Raw genomic sequence first — 21,473 nt, 5'->3', positions numbered from 1 at the left:
GGAGCAGATGCATTTCCCAGGTTCTGTGGCAGGTCTTTGCTTTATTTTCTTTCCTATTTCTTAAAGACATGTCTTTCAGATACTGTTCATCTGGTTTTTAGACTTGCCACTTCTTCTCTTGTTCTCCACTTTTCTGGCTTCCTCAGCTCTTTTTAAGGACACATTGCATTTAATACAGAAACATACAAAATGTGGAGCTATACCAGGCTTTCAGCTGGAGCACAATAATCTTGTTGGTCCAAAAATACAATTTTATCTTTGGCATTTTTAATAGATTTAATTAAAGAAATGAGAACATATGATGTGTATTTGCAACAGGCTCTTAATAACAGTTTACCTAAAGATACCATTTAAAATGGGTTCTTGGCTAAGTTCTCTGTTATGTGCAGACACAATACTGGTTCATCCTTTGCGTTAGGTGCTTTTCTTATGCTTGAATGATTCATAGGTGGCTTAATCATCAAACAAAATAACATTGCTCTTAAAATGGTCAGGTACATGGACTGGACTGAAAATGAGTGAAAAAGCAGCCAATGTAGAAAAAGAGAAAAACTTCTTCACCCACCTCTGTGAATCTTGTCTGTGCGGCTGCGGTTAGATAAATTAAGCATCAGAACTCTTTGAAACACTTTTCAATTAAAAGATCAGCGCAGGACTCATGTCCTGCTGCAACTCACAGCTTGCTGAAATTGTTAACAGTGTACGTAATGAAAGTGTGTGTGTGCCCATGTGATAGCTGGAGCTGATGTAGTTGTGCCAGATTATAAACTTATTAGAACGATGACTTTTAAAATTACCTCAACAAAGCCATTGACGGTAACTTTAGGTTAAAACCATAAAGAAAAACTAGATCTTTGTCAGCGTCGTGGAGTGCTCGTTTCCTTCATTGTGTGTCCATTCAGTACAAATAAGATGCATCGTCAATCAATCCCATCCTCATTCTTGGCGTGTTTTTTCACTCTTCAAAAGTGTTTTCCATAAGAACATTAAGTGTTACTGTTGACTGATCGTTCCAAGATTGTTGTTTTCATTCAAAATAAATGCTTATGTGCATAAAGCAAGCAAGAGGCTCTCGAGTGTAGAATCATAATCTGTTTTGGGTTTTTTTTTTAGGCTGAACCAGATTTTTTATGTTGATGTTTTCTGTTCATGTTTAAAGATTCTCTTAGCGCATACTGATTGTAGTTGCAGTTGTCGTTAATGCACTGTTTGTAGCCAGAAAATAAAACAAGCGCCCGTGGCCTGTGGTGGTGATGCTGAGTTATTACTGTAAATGTGTGTTCACAGCGGAGTGTGGAGACAGTATAGATCATGCTGCATGCAGGAATAGAAAGGAGAATATACAGTCTGGTCCCTGTCGTAAAGATGTATTCAAGCAGGGCAGGCTAATGTGGCGAAGCTGTCAGATTATTCAGGCCAGGAAAATTTGTGTTTCAGCAGAAGTTACATATGATGGTTACCTCAGCCAATCAGGGATGAAGATGAAATCATTTGTGACCTATCTTTCCTACACTACACTACACTGTGATATATATTGCAGTTGGAAGTGAAACAGCAGAAGGATTACTATATTCCAAGCACAGTCACTCCCAGTAATAACCAGCTTAATAACAATATATAGTCAATATATAACAATATAGTCACTTTCTCTTTACAACCGTGTCTGATTACTGTCTTCTGTGTTGTCACACTGCAGTGTGTGACGCAGCTCTTACAAGTATGACTTCTTTGCATAATGTCTATAAGAGCTGACTTTGCGACAGCTTGAACATATAGACAGGCTCTCATTGCCGTGGGTTCCCTCCAGTGGGAAATCATCAGCCATCAGTGACCATATCAGATAGTTTTCCTCTGTTTCACTTGCCCTGCAGCTGTTTGTGCTCTCTTTCATCACAAAAGAAAACAGAGAAATCAGAAGAGCTGCGCTGAGGTAGAGAGGAAATGTCAAGCTGTTGTTCAAAGCGGATGCCTCAGTTTAGGAAGGAAGTGTAAGCCCTGGCATTTTGACACCCACACCGACATTGTGTAATCAGATTGCAATGTCCACTCTAGAGTTAACACCTCCTCAAATGAATGAGTGAAACATTGTGCCCAACATTTTGATTACCTCCCCTGCTGCTACCATTGATGTTGTAGTGCCACCCACCTCTCAGCTACTAGCGTGTTTTTGCTCTGATCACATAGTGCAAGCAGCAAACACGTTTTTTTACGCACACGCTCTGGCATACACACACACACACACACACACACACCCACATACTTTTAGCCCCGGCTGAGCCAGTGAGATAAAGCTATCTAATTATAATTCTCATTTGCAGCTCTGATCCATAGAATAGATCCTCCCCAGTCACTACCACCACCCTTTTGCAGCCTGCAAGCAATTGATCTTGCTGTGCGTTGACAGTTGGAGTCCATGCTAACCACATACTTATTTCCATCTTGTAATAACAGGTTAGTACATATAGATCATGCATATAAACCCCCTTATATTATGAATACTATGATATTATAGTATATTATGAATATACTATGAAACACACATCCCGCATTCATACTGTCATTCCATGTTGGCAAAGCAGTGAAAGAAGAGGAGCAGCTCTCAATCCATTTTTCTTAAAGTGTCTGCATCATTCAGCGTGCAGCAGTAGCAGCCTTCCAGCATCCTCCAGTAGCATACCAAGACACCATCTGGCAAAGTCTCATTAAAATGCTAATTCATTTTAATAAGAGACAGGTAATAAACTGCAATTATGTATCGTCAGAGAGATGGCTGAGAGCGGGAGTTTGAGGGAAGTCGGCAGGGATGTGAGTTGTCTCACTAATCAAGAAGCTGCCTCACTTGCCACACCCTCAAACTCAAACCCATGTTTTTAACCTTAGCCATCACAAGAGACTCACAAAACGCTTGATTTTAACAGCTTTTTAAAAGCTTTTTTTTTTTTAAATCAAATATAAAGGACCCGATGGAAGCCTTTACCAGTGCTATTTATGTGGGAGCGTCTCTGTAATAACCCAGCTTTTAAAAGCAAGGAAGCAGAGGTGGATGTGAGCAATTATGTCAGTTTGTAATGATGTGATCATGTTTATTTTTTGCTGTTTTGTTTTGGGTTTTTTTTAAGTGAATTATGTCCACTCTATGAAAAGAAAATTCACTATAAAAATAAATAAAGTACTATAGAGGACTATAAAGTGAAATTAATTCAAAGAATTTCAGGGATGTTGGGATTTTTTTCCCCAGTAACATGATTAAAGTCAAGGATGATGATTTTAGTGAATGTGATTTTTTTTTCTCAGACATGCCCCGTTATTTCAGTCAGGTTGGATTTCTGTCTTTTGAAGATATCCAAATTTGAAATATCAGACTGAAGGTGGGAGCAGCTAATTAAGAGGAGAGAAAAGTGTTATCAGCACCTTGCATTCACATTCAAACAGCATTATGAAGGTTTGAATTAGTAAAAGAAGCTATTACCTGCTGCCATCATACTACTCTTAGTTTACTGTAAAAGAATTTATGTGGAAATTAATGTGTATGGCATGCTTGAAACAAACATATATTCCCTCCAAAGGTTGATTTAGTCTTTAAATATCACACTGTAAGTGTAAAGCATAGGCTCGGTACCTTGCCTTTCTACCAATTTTACTCACTGTGAGTTCAGGGCAAAAGGAGGGGGGAAAATCACATGAGTGATGGAATTGGGTTATGTGTGACAGCTTGTCTTCATATTAGTGCTGTCACCTGGTGTGAGCAGCCTCAAGACCAGATGGCAAGCAGACCAGTCGTTTAGGCTGAGCTGCCCTTGTCAGGCAAGATTTTGTAGCCTGACCAAGGTTTAGCATATGCTGGCTTGAAGTCCAGTAGCCCCAGCACTTGTTGAATGAACTTGCCTTGCCTGGGTAGTTTGTAATGCTAATAAAGCCATTCCATTTGATCAGGTTCAATTTGAGAAAATCGGATTATACAGAATGTCAGTTGATGGTTATAAAATTGACTGCAATAATAAGGCCGTAATACAGTTTGATATAATAAAATGTTGGATATTGTTTTACAATATCTTGATCGATACTGTGATTAGTTCAGTTATAGAGGTCATTCTGGGCAACTGTAGCGAGCTTTGGCTTTAAATGTTTATTTGACGATTTATTGGTTCAGGGGTCAACTCTGCTGCAAGCACATTGATTGAGGTGAAACACTGCGACAAGGGGTGTTATCTCCCCACAATGGCATTTTCTCTTTCCATCTGTGCAGTCCTGATTACACTCGAAGAACAACGTTTATCTCAGCGGGAGAAATCAAGCCAGCCATAAATCAACAGTTTCTCTATCCAGAATGAAGTCTAAGCTGCCACTTATGCCCTTTGTTCAGTCCTGGTGTGCCCTTGGCTAGATTGTACTAAGGGATGAGGCAAGTTCATATCTCACAGCAATATAATCTTCCTCAGGAGTCCCAAATTACAGAACACTTCAGGTGTTACCGCTTGAAATAGGAGACATTTAGAATATAATCTTCCACCAAGAATTCAGTTGAGAGGATTTGTCACATGACCTGAAACTAAATTTAATTATTCATGTTTCAATTTCTGTGGCTCATCTTCTAACTTTCTTTTTTTTTTTAATGGTTGTTCTTTTTCAGGGCCGCCTACTATCTCAAGCACACAGACTCAGCAAGCTTTACATGGAGAGAAAGGACAAATCAAATGTTTCATCCGAAGTACACCTCCGCCAGACCGCATTGTAAGTACATCTGGACTGTCTGGCTCACATACTTGAGATTCTGAGGATTTTGCCATGAAAGAGGATCCTAAAAATATACTTTTGATCCTACGGTTCTCATTTAATGCACGCATGTGAGCTGTGTTGCGCTGATCATGTTAAGATTTATGGCGCTCGTACAATGTAAACACACTTAATAAGCGCGCTTTGCATGAGTATCCATATTGTGCATGCATGTATGAGCGTGGTTAATTGCCGTACTTTGTCATCTGATGTGTATTTTGTTATACTAATGCTCAACATTAACCAGCAGTGTCATTAATACCGCGTTTATTTCAGGTGGGCCTATAAAAACTATGAGATAACTCAATAACTTCACTTTTGATTTAATTATATTAGTGATTTTGTTTTAATTTAAACAAAAATTCAGTTCAGTTTTATTTCATAACCATCAATCAGTTCACGCCTTGCAAGGTAAAGAAGGTAAAATCAGACAACCCCCTATGTGCAAGCAATTGGCGACAGTGGGAAGAAAAAAAACCCCCTGTTGTCAGGAAGAAATCTCCGATAGAACCAGGCAAGAAGATGTCCATATTGTATACAATGCATGGGGAAAAAAACTATGATACTGCTGGTTTTACACTGTACAGTCATTCAAACACATTGATTTTAGTATTTTTAGAATAAAGTCTTGAAGCTTAAACCTCAAAGTTTGAATACTGTGATGGTGGACTTTGACTTTGACACCTGTTTCCCCCATTGTATGTTTCTCAAGGCTCCAAGTTAAAGGTGTTGCTTTTGTTAAAATAGAAATCTCTCTTCCCTACTCTGCACTCAGCATAAATAAATGTGCTTTATACTTCAAAATAAACATCTAAATATTACCTCAAAAACCAATGCACTCTGTATTAAGACACCCTGAAAAAATATTGATTATTTTTTTATATGTATATGTTAAATTTTCATAGAAATAAATGCAATAAATCAACATAAGAAACTGTATAATGATTTTAAATATCATGTCGTATTTGATCTCTGACCCCTCCTTCAGGAGAAGGAGGGGTCAGAGATCAAATGGAGCTGTTTAAACTGTTTCTTAATGCCATTGTTTTTTTATTGGGAGCATATTGATATATAGGGAATGATATATGGTGATTCTAAATATCATGTTACTTTGGACCTACGACCTCTTCTTCAAGGTCAAATAGGGTCAAACGTACATAAAATGTATTTTATCTTAAAAAGTATGCTTAAAATTCTGCTGCCTTTGTGTGCATTGGCAACATTCAGGAAATGATATATATGGTATATGGGGATTCAAGTATCCTATTATAATTTGCATCCAAATATCATGTCACATTTGACCTCTGACCTCATGTTTACATTTCACGCCTGCCTTTCTTTCAAGTTGACTCCAAAATATGTTATATCTTCAAAGAAAGTATTGTTGAGAAAAAGAGAACAAGCTGCCCAGCAAGTTCCTGGGGGAAATATACTTTAGTATAATAATATTGTATAATAAGCTCAAGTTATTCATGTTCAGTTATTTACAAATCAATACCTATTATCCATTATCTACTCCCACATAATGTTTGCATAATCAAAGCAAGCATCTGTCACGCTACCCGTATCTGATTTTTACTGCGCTACAAACTTCTTGAAAAACAAAGAAAATAAAATGAATATATAGAAATATACAAAAATATTCCCTGAAAAGAATGAAAAAACTGAGTGAACTTCCTCAGGGGAGGTTTGAGTTCTCCGAGTGCTTCTCGCTTAAAAATGTATTTTTCGTCAGTTCACATATTATCGGCATGACATATTATCAGCTCAACATATATTTCAATGTGTTTTTTATTTTATGTTTTCAAGAGGCTACAATTACATTTAAAATAATCAAGGTCTAAAGAGTAAACTCGACTTAACCACATCTTACATGATGCATGTTTTGCATTTCTATCCACAGAATAGACTCAGAATTTGACTTTTTTTTCTCCATTGAATAAAAAAGAAAGTTATTTCAATACTGGCTTTTCAAAGAACCAAGACAAGAAATTCACTTATATTTCAAATATTTTTGTTTTGCATGCAAAATGTGCTAAAGGACGAAAGAATTGCAGCATTTTTGCACTCCATCTTCTACTAAGAAAAAAATATGTTATTTTTGGGACCTGATCCAAGTTTTTTTTTAATGGCAAATTCTTCAGACTGTTTTGTTGTTCTTTGTACTCAGATTTATTTACTGTACTGAAAATATCCACAGTACCTCTTTGCAGATTCTTCTGTTTCACAGCACGCACCTCTGTGTAAGTGGCTGCATGCTGTCTCCCGATAGTCAAATGCAAAAAGGACTGTGATTCAAACACTGCGATGAAAAGAAAACTGCTTAGACATTAGCTCGGTCTACAGATCCAGGAGAAATTTCACTGAGCACTCAACAGCAACAAATGGGCAGTTAACAGGCACAATTTTGACCCCACCATTTTTAACCTTAACACAGCATTCAGAAGAGTTTTAACCAGCCACAGAAGCATTGAATATCCTGAATGGATTCCCATTTATTCATGCCTCTTCTAGACTTCTGTGGATCACTGAGCTATTCACCAGACAAAATGAGCTAACATTCTACGCTGATATCAGTAATTCATACCACCTTGTAACAGAACAAAACATCCCAAACGCTCCCCGTATCATCGTAGAGCACTAGGTTGATCTTGTCATGGTCATTATGTTTCTCTATTGAGAAGCGTGCTGACATAGCATAAAGAGCTTGCCGCGAACATACGGGTGGAATGACAAAACGACTAGGCCCACACACTTACATTGATTGCAATACCTCCCAGTGAATTCAGGCATCGACCAGCAGGATTCAAATCAACTGTGTGAAGTGTTCTGTGGTTGCTTGGTCACCTTTAATAATTGGACTGTGTACCAGACCAAAGATCCACCCACCTGGAGTAAAATTACTTGCTCCACAGTAAATAATAATAATAATAATCACGAGTAACATTGTACATACACCTTTTTATTTTTGTGTTTTTCAGGCCTGGTCTTGGAAGGAAACGGTGTTAGAGTCTGGAACGTCCGGCCGCTACACCGTAGAAACTGTGAACACAGAGGAGGGCGTCATCTCCACGCTGACCATGAGCAACATTGTCCCAGCAGACTTCCAGACTATCTACAACTGCACCGCGTGGAACAGCTTTGGCTCTGACACCGAGATCATACGCCTTAAGGAACAAGGTGGGAGCCAAGGTTCGACAGGTTCCACCTTCCTCTTATTCAAATCACGTGGCTGTGGTTTTCTAGAGAGTGACCAAGTGGCGTTTTATGTACATTGTTGCAGGTGTCCAAATCCATTGTCGTCGACTGTGTTGCGTGTGAGGTTGCGCATGCATGTTTTAGTGCGAATGCATTTTTGCATACATGTTAAATTCTGCACGAATGACGATTTTTATGATTCTTAGCTCATAGTGAGCATCCTAAACAATAGCACTGTAAATTCCTGCAACTAAATCCCTGTAAAAGTCATGATTACATAAATTCCAGAAAAACTGGTATTAAGTGAATGTCTTCTAATTCTTGTCTCTTAGCATAGACCCCAGTATAAAATTTAATATGGAACTTGATTTCCTTCAGTTAAAAAACAGCAAACAAACAAAAAAAGGACACTCTTTCCTTTTGTTAAATATGAATACTTTGTATCTGTGACCTTTCCACCTCTACCGTCGGGGAAGCTGTGTTTTCTATCCACTTATCGCAAATGATAAATTATAAGCTGCTTATGTGAAAGTGACATTGATCAATGAAGACATTAAATGGGCTTTAATGGTGTAGGAAGAGCACTTGGTTGTTTGCGTTTCTTTAAAATACGGCAAGGTCAGAAATGTGAGCTGGAAACTTGGGTTCTCATTAAAGTATATTTTAATGAGGAGCTTTTCTACTGGAAGAGCATATAGATATATGCCCGCTGGTTTAGTCTCTTCCTACTTGCAAACAAGGAACACACAGGGACGATTACGCTTCACAAATGCACACACACTCCTGCGTTCGACTCAATGGAAATAAAAGCCCTCAGTTAAATGCGTCTATTAGTCTAAATGAGTGTAAATTAAAAGTTATCAAACAGTGCGATAATGAGACAATATTACTGTGTGTATAATGTTTACCTCCACAAATAACAAAAAGGTTTGGTAATTAGTTTTTGTTTGAATTATTGTTTCGACATAGAGGGTTTTTTTCTTTTCCTGTGCCGCTGTACTTATTTAAATTATCTGGTTTTGTGCCCAGTGAATAATGTCTACGTAGTAAAAAATCCTCCTCTTGCTTTCTGATTGTCTGAGAGACTTAAAGAGGATGACAGGAGGAGAAGAGAGTGTGAATGTGTGTGTGTTTGAAAAAGAAAGGTGGCTTTTACATTATAACTGTATGTTGTTGTGTCCTCACCTGTAACATGTCATACGCTGAATTCACTGAATACACTGAAGTGCATATAAAATGTTGTTGTTAAGTCATTGTAGAAGAACATGTTTGTTTTTTGTTGTTGTTGCTCTATACAGAATCTCTCCCAGTGGCGGTGATCATCGGCATTGCCGTGGGAGCTTTCGTGGCCGTCATTGTCCTCATGGGCACCATCGGAGCATTCTGCTGCACCCGCTCCCAGAGAAGTATGTCTCCTTTCCAGTGTTGCCTCTGAAGCATGCATGCTAAAGCACTGCATTTTTTTCCACAAGCACATAAAAAAATGTCCATCTATGTAGTTTTAATTTAACCAAATAAAAAAGAAAAAGTGTAATGTTTTACAAATTGGATCGTTCGCAAATTGTGACTTGAGGTGTCTTAAAAATGGGCCATCTACATAAAAATAAAACACACGGAGGCATCGCCAGCCAGAAATTACCGATGCAAGTTATTTTCAGGAACGTAGTGTCACATTTAATAGGAGATGAAATCAGTGGTTGTGATGGACATCTTTTTTTTTTTTTTGGTGCTGAGATAGACAGATTGTGATAAGGGCTCATTTCATGCACTCTCAGTCTGGCTGCATTCATTTAAAGCTATTTACATCATGCGCCGTGTTCATTGCCACCCACCCATATACAGTACCAAGTGACTCAGGTTAGAGGCACTCAGCCACTATCTCTATCCAAGAACCACACTGTGCTACTGGTCCCTTCAGCATGTCTATTGTCTGTACACTACAGAGGAAGCGCACCTGGTTATGCCCTCACTGCCCGTCTCCATCTGTGCTCACCAGAGAGAACTTGCAAGCAAAATTAAGACAGAAAGTAAGACTTTGTTATATGACAGTATAACACCAGCTTTGTCCCAAACAGAATGAGCCACCGAGGAAGGCTATGTGAGATTGCATATATATGCAGAAAAAAACCCAAACATAATCCTGTGTTGGCAGGAAACAAGTGATTAATAACGCTTTGTGTTGTCTTCGGGAAGTGGGAGAGCTCTAACAAAACAAACCCAGGGATCTCTGTTAAATTCTGTAGCACTGCAAACTGCACTGGGGGGAAATTATAATGTCAACAAATACAGAACAGTGTTTATCCGTCTTATTAAGATATATGTGGCGTCTGCTTATGCTAGATCTGAAAGGAGTCGTGTCGGCAAAAAATGACATCCGGGTGGAGATTGTGCACAAGGACCACAATGCAGCCCGAGAAAATGAAGAGCACACCTCCATGAAACAACTGATGGTGAGTGTGAGTGTCACAAAATACTACTTTCCACTTTACTTCTTCTCATGTTCTTTTGGAAATATTGAATCTCGGCCCTGTTTTTGCATGTTCTCTTTGGCGGACAGGTAATGAATGCGGTCTGCAATTAGTATGGGGATTTTCTGTGGAATACTTCACTTCATGAGTAATGGAAGAACAGAAAGGAATGCGGGTTGTATATGTGCTGTCAAGGCATAGGGTGTATATATATCATCATGATAACACCGACGCTGTGAGGAGAACAGACCCCGATACATTTTAACTATGGGGATGCTGATGTATACTAGGTAATCCTACAGTGGGTGTACTCTCTGCATCCACATGCCTGCTAGACACAAAAAAGAACAGCTTCCTCTTTTGAGCTCTACCAGTGTTTTGGATTTAATGCAGTTTGCTCCAGGGCTGGTCTATTTGTAGTTAAAGCTCTTGGATTAAATTTTTCCTTCAAAATAATGATTTCTTTTCAAATTATAAAATACGGTCGACACTTGATGTTAGAGCGAGAAAATGAGCGTATCTACTTCACAAATCTGCATTTTGTAAAGATAAATAAAAGATATTCATGGATAAATTATTAATGGTGCCTGCAAGCCCAGAGTTAAGGTGAAGCATGTCTGAATGATTTTTTTTTTTAAAGAACAAGTGATAAAAGTTGAACCCATCCATCTCAAAATGTCTCTTTTTGTGGGAGAGCTTGGGAAGCTACACAGATTCTTAGATTCTTTGCTTGATTTCTACGTAGGTTGAACGAGAAGAGTTCCAGCAGGAATCTGTTCTGAAGCAGCTGGAGGTGTTGCAAGAGGAAGAGAAGGAGTATCAGCACATAAAGGTACGGCTTGTGAATGATGACAGCGTGAAGGCACGAACGTAGGAGAACAAAAGTGGAAAGACAAAAAAAAAAAAAGAAGTGGTGAGAGGAAGAGAGAGAATGCCTTTGGGGCAGATGGTGGTCTTCAACTCTGGAACTAAAATAGCTGAAAAGCATTAATCCCTCTTCTGCTACACATGAGTTTTCCAAAGTAAGTCCAGAGGCAAATTATTCCTGTTATGGGTTTGATTTTAATAATTAGCTTCTCAGCCAAAGTGGCTCATGAAATCAGAGAGCGGTTGGACTTAGAGACACTAGTGGATGGGGGTTGTGTTGTTTCAAAGAAATCTATCAGAAAATCACAAAACCACTTAACAGGTGGTGACACCATGAGCAGGTGAGTCTTACTCCATGTTCATGGTGGCAAAGAACAGGAGACAAATGCTCTATTTAGAAAATGTGAGCCTCTTAACCTCGGGGAGATGTTTCTTCTTCATTTTATTTTCATAATTATTTGGAGCTCTACAGCAGACTGGTTGGCAAATATGTCATTGCAATCACATCTAATGAAATGTTTCTTATTCAATATATCAGTGGACGTAATAAAGTTTTGGAATGATGTACCTTTTGACCAGGTGTCCTTTGAAGAAGAGATTTTAATCTTAAGGGATTTTCTGGTTAAAATGCACTTAAAACAATTCCACCTGCCCATTTACATGGCAGTAAAACAGATAGGTCTGGACATGTGAGGCACTTTACCTAGGGTCACTTTAGTTCTCCTATCGCATGTAGAGACTTAACCGCTTGTAATAAATGATTCATGCTTAGTTTTGCAGATCTCAAAACCCTTTTAAGTACCATCAAGTGAAGGATGGCCACCATCTGTTCTACATGTTTCAGTTTTTCTACTCTTGGTCAATATTAATACTGCAGTTTAAAACCTTTGGATTTTCACTTGGTCACCAATTCAATATAAACTATCACAGGTTATGTACAGTAAACACGCATTGTATGAATATTTCAATTTTATTTATACAGCGCCAAATCACAACAGTCGCCTCAAGGCGCTTTATATTGTAAGGTAGACCCTACAATAAAACATACGGAGAAAAACCCGACAATCATATGACCTCTTATGAGAAGCACTTTGGAAAGGAAAAACTCCCTGCCATCTGCTGTGATCAGTTAGGGAGAGAGAAGGAATACAGGATAGAATATAGGTGTAGTCCTCTAGTTGTTGGTATTAGGTTTATCCCTCCACTTAAGCAAAATTTTCAAGATGACACCTTGTGTCTTTGTGCTTCACAGAAGGATTTCTTAGGTCTCTTCTGTTCAAAGCAACTGCATGACCCGAGATCTGCTACCAATAAGTCAACTTTTTCTTTATCACAAAGAAGCAACACAGGCCAAGTCAGTGGGACCTGCATCTTATAGCGCTATGCCAATATTGACAGAGAATCTCCTAGAGTCTCTCACTAAATAATAAGATAAGAACACAGCTGGTTGTGGCCAATGCCCCACTGCTGACAGCAATGTCTACACACAGTAAAAGGACATCAGATTGCAGCTGTGTCTGAAGTGCGTAAAAGCATTCAGGTGTTCTTCATTTACCATGGGGCTCTGTGTGGAAAACACTCCTTTAAAAAAGTATGGTCCTTTCACACAATTCACTGTCGCAGCAGGATAGAGGGACAGCTGTTCACCAGACAATGATGGGATTAGAGGAACACCTCATGGCACGTGCATGAAAAGGCTAGATCTGACAACACGTCATCAACTGTCTAGCATGCTTAAAAGGGATTGAGTCTGTCAGGACTCAGATACACTGTGCAGATAGAAACGGATGAAGGGGCATGGAAAGATGCACATGGTCTTGTGCAGATGTGCGACACTTCCATCCCTCGGAGAAAGACTGTGGATGAGGATAAAGTTCTTGCAGCGTGCGCACGGAAGCCATATGTGTGCCAGAAGGTCTGCTTCTGCTGCTGCATGTATGTAGGCTTGCGTGACAGCATCATACAGACTGTGAGAAAACCAGCGTTTTGACAGTAAGTGTCCTCTGTGGTGGACAAACAGCTGTTGTGTCTGTCTACTAGCCGTGGGCAAAACATAATGAGACCGAGTGTGCAGCAGGCAGAGCCGGTGAAACACCTCTTCTACATTACTGTTGTGAGGCAGGGGGGAAAAAAGGCCTGTAGTAAGATAGCCTCTGACCTAAAAGAGTAGTTCATGCTCTTAGGTGTAAAAGAGGGATTTGGCTGTAAAGTAGCCCTGCCCTAGACATCCCTATTAGAGAACGAAGATAGTGAGACTGATAACCTGCGTGAGGTCACTAATTCTCTCAGTGAAAGTAAGGATAAAGCAGACGAAGACAGCATTTCCAGACAGATTTCACCTGGCTTGAACTGGGGTTTTCCAGCTGGTGAGGCACTGGGGTAAATGCCAACTAGTTGACAAGAGAACACAATCTCTGATCCTTTCAGATAGCACTTAAACAAGGGATCTCTTGCTGAATCCTGTGTGACAAGATGAGATGGCAGTAGCATAAAATAGATCGGGCTAGCACCTTATCTGAAAAACATCTGCAGATAGGTCAGTAAAACAGACAGCGACAATGTGCTGTCTGATCCTCTCTCTATGCACCAGCACTGAAATAGTACCATTTACCTTCTTTCCCTTTCCACTGTCTCAGCAGCCTTGTGCATATGAGCAGTGGCGCTCCGGTGGAATGATCCTAATGGTCCATTGGGGATACGGGTCCACCTTACAGCTCTGGACTGATTCAAGAGTGAGGCATCAGAAAATTGCCCTGTAAAATAGGATGGAAGCTAGGCTATGCCGTAACAGCGGTGGCTGTTGGTCATCAATGTACCTGTCATCAGCATCTAAGATCTGACACATTTTTAATGATGGCCAGCAGGTCCTGAAAGAGTGTTTTAGCAGTGGACATATTGCTAGCAGGGAGTGAGATGGCCACCGCTGTGGGGCACAGTGGGCACAGACCTGCCAGATGGCCTGTGGAGTGAGCACCACTCCAGCCTGTTTAGGCAAGCCTCACAGCAGGGATGAAGGTCTGATGGGAGAATGTAGGCGGTCTGGCAGCCAGTGCGCAAGTAGATGCCTCTATACTACTTTTTTTTTTCTCTTCAGTAGAGCTGACTACTTGATTAGCAAAAAAAAACATGGGAGCACATCGCAGGTCAAGCAGGTGCAGAGGGCATGTGCAGAGCATAAGTGCTAAAATATTCTTCAGGACTGGGCATTCATGAAGGGATAATGCCAGTAGTGACAGATTTTAGAGGGCATCGCCTGTTTGAAATGCAGTAATTATATTATTTGTGTTATGCCATACAGATTGATACAGATTAATTATAAAAAGCTAAATGATCTTTCTTCACCCATCCAATAACATATAATGTTATACTCTATCAATACTCTGATAGGGTAAAGCATTTAGGGGCCCAAAGTATGCCAAGAAAATATCAGCCCACACCATTAAATCAAGAAAAACCAGCCTAAACACTTGATACAGATTGGGTTGGATCCATTCTTTATGCCAGATTCTAACCCTACCATCTGAATGGTGCAGCAGAAATCGAGACACATCAAACCAGCCAATGTTCTTTCCAACTGTCTATAGCCCGTAGGAATTGTAGCCTCAGTCTCTTGTTCTTAGCTGGAACAAGAGGATTGAAACATCTGTGTCACTCCTGTGACCGATTGTCACTCCTGTGACATCTGGTGTGCTCTTCTGCTTCTGTAGCCTGTCTGCTCTAGAGATGCTCCTCTGCAGATCTTATTTCTAGTGAGTGTTACTGTGACCTTCCTAACAACTCGAAGCAATGCGGCCATTTTCCTCCGACCTCTGACATCAACAAAGCATTTTTTCCAAGAGTACTGCTACTCACTGGCTATTTTCTTTTTGGGGGGTGATTCTTTGTAAAACTCATGCAAGTGCCATTAGATCAGCGGTTGCTGAAGTATTCAGACCAGCCTGTCTGTCACATTCATAATCATTTAAATCATCTTTCTTCGCCGTTCTGATACTTGGTTTAAACTTAAGCAGGTCATCTTGTCCATGTCTACATGCCTAAATGGACTGAGTTGCTGCCACGTGATTGGCTGGTCAGATATTTGCGTTAACAAGCAGTTGAACAGTTGCACCTAATGAAGTGGCCACTGAGTGTAGGTCTCGTCTCTTCACGCTCAACTTGCTGGAGACGGCTAGCCTCATACAAACTTTTTTCCTTTGTCCAAATGACTGCTGACATTATCGTTCTCGAGTGCACTTCTGTTGTTTTAGCCTTCTTACCTGCTCTCTCTGATTTTTTTTTTTTTTGATCCCGGCTAATGACACCTTGCATGAGGCAAGAGCAAAAGGGGGACTGAACAAGTGATAAAGGGCAGGCGCAAACAATCTCCCTGTCTGCTTTCTGGTAATGACAAGCATAACGAGCATCCTCTCAGGTCGTCTCTCTCATTTCCCCATTATGAGCATTCTTCTTTTGGGATTTGCCACCATGCTCACTATGCTTGACATTTACATCCGTTCACACAAGGACATGAAAAAAAGAGAAGAAAAAAAGAACCTGACACATACCCTAACTGGACCCTTAGCAACAGCACAGTGCCTGCAGCCAAGCAGACAAACAAGTGGCACAGCTCTGGTCTCAGAAGCCATTTAGGTGCATACATGAAATTATAAACACTACAATCCATTTAGGTCCAATTAAAGCCGGTATGAGAGTGAACTTTGCTATGACACATTGGATGCCAAACTATGAATCATCAAGGCCTGCCTAATTAGCAAGAGACATGATTTTAAGGTCTGTGTGGGGGCTAACTAAATCCTACCCCTAAGCCTCACCAGTGTTGTTTTTTCTTGTCTTTCTTTTTTAAATTTATTTAATTTTTTTTCCCTACACAGACCGCAGACTCTTTCCTTATTTATTTCAGCAGTTTGAATGTTAATTATTGTCAGTTTGACCTTGACTTCTGTTGAGCTTTGAGGATAGAGGTACATTCACATATAAACAAATAAGATTTGTTTGTTTTTCTTCCCTTTCTTCTTTTTCTTTTGTGTGCATATGTGATATATAGATGTATAGCTCTAAAGAATCTTTCCTTCATGTGTTGTCAATAGGACCCTACAAATGGCTACTACAGTGTAAATACCTTCAAGGAGCATCACACACCTACCATGACAGGGAACCCTACCACTGAGGTGAGGAACCCCACCAACACAGGTACCCTGGGAAAGCAGCGGGTACCGACGGGCATGTCCTTCACCAACATCTATTCCACTCTTGGAGCTGGTCCCAACCGACTGTATGACTACAGCCAACGCTTCGTGCTGGGCATGGGCAGCAGCTCCATTGAGCTTTGCGAGCGGGAGTTCCAGCGCGGCTCGCTCAGCGACTCCAGCTCTTTTATCGACACGCAGTGTGACAGCAGCGTCAGCAGCTACAGTAAGCCAGACGGCTACGTGCAGTTCGACAAAGACAGCAAGGCCTCCGCCTCCTCCTCATCCCACTATTCCCAATCCTCCTCGCAGAACTCAGACCTCACCCGACCCCTCCAGAAGCGCATGCAGACCCATGTCTGACCTCTTGGGAGGGAAGGGCTTTTGGAATGGGGTGAAACAAACCAGCTAGGATTGTAAAACTGAAAGAACCAGCTCCGAGGAGCGCCTAAAAAGAACAATGTCAGTAGGTGTTTCCTGTGGATGCCTGAAGACACTGGGGCTTTAATGCACCATGTGACTTGTTTAGACTTCCCAGTGTCCCAAAAAAAAAAAAAAAAAAAAAAAAGGATCAAGAAGCCTTATATTTCGCTCATGCTCAACTCATCAACTCCCTGCTTTGTGCCACAGAGAGGTTATTTGCCAACACAAACACTGCACGAGTACAGCGTTTAAACTTTTGGGTTTTGCAGTGACACTGTTGACCGATCAGAGGGCAGGAAAACAAGGCTTGTGTGACAATCAGCACCCTTGGGATGGACCACTTTCGCTTTTTTGAAGAAGAAAAACTGGAAGTGTTGTCAGGAGTGTTTTGGCACTCAGCACAAACTGTCTGCTAATGAGTGCAAGCCAGTGTCCTGCTGCTCTCTTGTAGTTTGAAGCACAAAATTCAATGTGCATGTGGTTTTAAGTTGTTAAAACAATACCTTTTTTTCTCTCCTCCACTCCCACTTTCCCTTTAAACACTGTACGTTAAGCTCGGCTTGTTCAAACTCGTCTCCTGTGTAGGTGTAAGAAAACTTCCTCCATATGCCCACAGACGTTTCAAGCGCTGAAAAGAGCGGTTGTTTTTCCTCTCCACAGCTGTATCTGGGCCACAGAGCTGAGCAGATAAAGAAGGGCCGAGATCTCATTTTAAATCCCTGAGTCATTATTTTACTTTGAGACTCTGCGATAAAAGAATATCAGTGTACATACGCGACTGTAATTTCTTTTCTAGCGTCTAATTTCTGACTCTGATTTCCCTCATGGATGACTATAAATGAGACATGAGCGCCTCTTCTTGTCCATATCTACTTGCCTTGAGGGTCTGTTTGAACTGCTTGAACTGGGTCAATACAAACTTTGACGAAGCCAGATTGATGTACCCCATCAGTTCTTCAGGTGGGGGAGCTGCATCCACCGTGGTGTTACTGCGCCAAAATCCAGCTCCGAAGCTGCAGCAGGAAAGCCAAAATGAGTTGTACTTGTGAATTTCTCCTTGTAACACCACAGACCATCAACCATATACTTGAGGTTCCCTGCTAAAGGAAATGTAAACATGATATTTTAGCTTCTTATTGTGTGGTTATCCCATTGCTTTTGTCGATATCACTGTTGACGCTGGAGCTTAGTGCATCCTGACTGTATACCTATGTGTGATTGTGCTGCTCATCAAGGGACATAACAAGCAAATTTAGAGAAAAAAAATGGTTTTATTTTGATGTCTGCTATTCATTCAGAGCTGCTTCGGGGGCTGATGGTGGCTTGTTGGGTGCATTCTTAGTTTTTGTTATCCACACTTGTGTGACATGTATGGATCGGCTTTATTTTTCAATCACTGGCACTGTAATTGTTTTAGTTGAGAGTATAGTCAGAGTAGTGATTTAACTTGCACCAGAAACACTCGTACTTTGTGTAAAATGCTTAAGGTGAGCCTGTTATAGTTCACCTGGTGTCATAGTCCAACACTGCACATGCTTTGGTCAAAAAGGGTTTGCAAGGAACACTGCAGACGCCGTGTAGCTAAAGAGCCAACGTATTTTAGTCTTAATGCTACAACACGTGGATGCTACCATATATTGCTGTTGACCTTAAGCTGTGTTAACAGGCTTTGATAAGAGCATCCCTTTACAGTAAACACAGATCCTTTTTTTGCAATAGCTGCAGTTACGTATTGCACCCACATCACATTTAATTATAGCATTCAGTAGCCTCATATGTCTGTGCACTTTCAAGGTCTTACTTTCAAGCCATACTGTTTGTTATTTTATCAGATCTGTAAAATATAGTGGACTTCCTGAAAAATTACTGTAAAAAAGAAAAAAAGACTTAAAAATGGTGGCTCACAATGATCAGTGTCAGCTTTGTTTTGTCAAATCAAACAGAAACATCACACAAAACTATAAATGGTTATTTTTAAAAAACCTAATAAGGTAGTTGTTCCGTATGTAGTGCAGCAGTCAATTGGAATGAACCTGTGTGAGCCTGAAACTGCAAAATCTGCCTCTCAACCCATGAAAAAACAAGCACCGTGTTTCCAACAAAAGCAAGTTGTTGTTGTAAGCACTTTACATATGATTATATTCAAGGCATTTGAATGGGGTTTTCCACTTGAGTGGCAGCGGTTTGGACTCTAATTTTACAAATGGATTGGTGCCCATTGTACAGCTTAAGACAAAAAGCTCTGTTTCAACGCTGATAATCCAGCTTGGCACTTAGCAGACTGTATATAAATCTCTAATGCTGTCTTTCTCTGTATATAATTTTTTTCCAGGCTTTTCTTTCTTTCTCATTCAGATTCCACTATTCCAGAGCTCAACAAACACCACATGGCATCAGAACTGTAAAGACTGACGATGTTTCCTTTCTTTGTTTCCTGTCCAAAACAAAACAAAAAATCATCAACCTCGCCGTTTCTCACAAACTACATGAAAGGCTCGTGCGAGCAATTTTCTCTTCCCCCAGATCTCACAGGGAAAAACATGCTCACACCGAGCACACACGAGGCTATAGGATGAGAAGCTAAGCATAGCCGGGACAGCTTTGAAGTGAAATACAGTAAGAGGCGATTATTCTTGCAGCCCCTCTGAGAGATGCCCAGATGTCCAGCAATATATTGCATTTGGCACCACCATGACTGTCAAGTACGGGTGTCGCAGTTTTTCATTTATTTTTCTCCGCATTTATGAGGGTAGAATTAAATTATTTCACTGATATCATCAACAATTAATTACAGTGCAATCTACTTTGGGGGATTTAAAAAAATACAGAATAAAGTGTCCGTATGTTATGCATTACTTTACATTCACATGATCGGAATTCTAAAAATGTGCCCGTTTAAAACTTACCATACAGACTTTTAGCAACTCTCTTCATGAAAACAAAACAAATTTGCTGTCCTTCTAAAAATGGATCGTTTCCTCTATCTGATGCAGCTTTTGCACTGATCCAAACATAATGCATTTTCCCAGTCCAGAGAATCTGCACACTGCACAGCAAACAGATAAATATTTGATAGGCCAGCCTTCTGTCCCACCTCCCCCCACCCTCCAGAATGGCAACAGCTACAGTGGGCATGAGAGTACTAGAGGATGTGAGTGCCATGTCAGTCTTTGGGAATCAAAGCCCATGTGGGGACGGAGTCTGCCCTGCTCACCTGTGGACGCCTCGCCGGCTGGTGCTGGCGGCGCCTGTTTGCCTGGCTACAAGCACTGCACAGATGCCAGGGCATAACAGATGAATAAACACAAAGACCCGGAACAATTACAAGGGGTTGCTGCCCTTTCCTGATAAAACAGAGCAACCCCTTTCAGAGAAGAGCATGGAGCGTAGACTGTTTTTCAGAGATGCTAAAGACTAGCCTGTAAAACACTGGATAAGAATGTTTCTAAGGTGAGAGACAGAGCTTAGGAGCAGTGTGAAGGAAAGACACTGGCTGGAATTTATAATGGCTTTTTCTGTTCATTGCCAATGTTATGTTTGTTTATTGCAAAAAGTATGTTGCTTGGTTTGAAATAACTGGGAAAAAATAGATAAAGAAATACTCAGCATTAGTACTTTCAAGGTTTTGTCACGCTTGCAAAGGGACTTTTAAACTGGGTTATTCGAAGTCTACATCAGTGTATGATAGGTGTCACTGTGCATGACGGAGCACATTAGCGAAGGTGCCATTTGAACCTCTGAACTGATCATAATAAGCCTTTTTTTTTCAACCGTGTAAATGCTTTCTGTCACTCAGTTTCTCTCTTTTTCTCTCGCTTTCTTTTTTTCTTTTCTACCAAATCAATACCTTGTTAGTAATTTAATAAAGTCCAAGTGTAAGACCTGTACAAAATAGCATTTGGAAACGACTCTCAGAGTTTCCTTTGTCTCGCAGGGTGCATTGGTAATCAGTGCGGGTTGGTTTGCAGCAGACAGTTTGCAGCAAATCACATAAGCAAATGGGAAGCATAATAGCATAATGCCTTTGGAAGTCAAATGAGTACCCTTCAACGTCATTGGTTGATTTGCTCTGTACTCCAAATAACACAAAATACTTGCAAATGCTACACGAGGCTCAGAAGGTACTTTACTTAAATGGTCATTGCAAGAATTTGTATAAATAGTGAACCATAACCATACAGTAATTGTAATAAAAAGGCAATGTGTAAATGCTCTTTTGGGTGAACCACTATTTTCAGGAGGTGGCCCTCTGTATCTAAGAAAAAAATGAAAAAGATGTATTTTAACTGTACCGGTCTGTGAATCTATGATGCTTTTGCTCTGTATATTTGGAGAATAAAACTGATGTTTGAGTTGGTGTTTATGTTTACACTGGTCTGTCAGTGAGAATGAGATTCGTGAGTTACTGCTTTGTCTGCACAGAAATCTTCACCATTAGTTTTGTTCTCGCATATTTCAAAAGTTCTTTCATTCCTATTAATGCTAGACAGTGAGCAGCTTTTATGAAAACTCTTATGCTACGGTGCCCACTGGGAAATATTAATCATTAATGGCCCAA

The 21,473-nt window shown here is 40.3% G+C and overlaps 1 protein-coding gene across 11 annotated transcripts in view; it reads left to right on the top strand.

Moving 5' to 3' along the window:
• The window catches only part of kirrel3b (kirre like nephrin family adhesion molecule 3b), a 165,964-nt gene extending 144,692 nt beyond the window's left edge, over window positions 1-21,272 (top strand). For 2 of the 11 annotated variants that reach the window (XM_063492875.1, XM_063492873.1), the window contains exons 11-17: window positions 4,631-4,731; window positions 7,755-7,953; window positions 9,270-9,377; window positions 9,915-9,998; window positions 10,312-10,421; window positions 11,185-11,271; window positions 16,394-21,272. In XM_063492875.1, the coding sequence (XP_063348945.1) occupies window positions 4,631-4,731; window positions 7,755-7,953; window positions 9,270-9,377; window positions 9,915-9,998; window positions 10,312-10,421; window positions 11,185-11,271; window positions 16,394-16,855 (1,151 nt within the window). In that variant the 3' untranslated portion in view covers window positions 16,856-21,272. Of the gene's footprint in view, window positions 1-4,630; window positions 4,732-7,754; window positions 7,966-9,269; window positions 9,378-9,914; window positions 9,999-10,311; window positions 10,428-11,184; window positions 11,272-16,393 lie in introns of all 11 variants that reach the window. The other 9 variants (XM_063492874.1, XM_063492872.1, XM_063492879.1 and 6 more) reach the window with 6 other exon arrangements.
• Window positions 21,273-21,473: the final 201 nt, after the last annotated feature.

This window comes from Pelmatolapia mariae, linkage group LG14, assembly GCF_036321145.2.
Source record: "Pelmatolapia mariae isolate MD_Pm_ZW linkage group LG14, Pm_UMD_F_2, whole genome shotgun sequence".
Classification (NCBI taxonomy): domain Eukaryota; kingdom Metazoa; phylum Chordata; class Actinopteri; order Cichliformes; family Cichlidae; genus Pelmatolapia; species Pelmatolapia mariae.
This window is presented reverse-complemented; position numbering and strand designations above follow the sequence as displayed.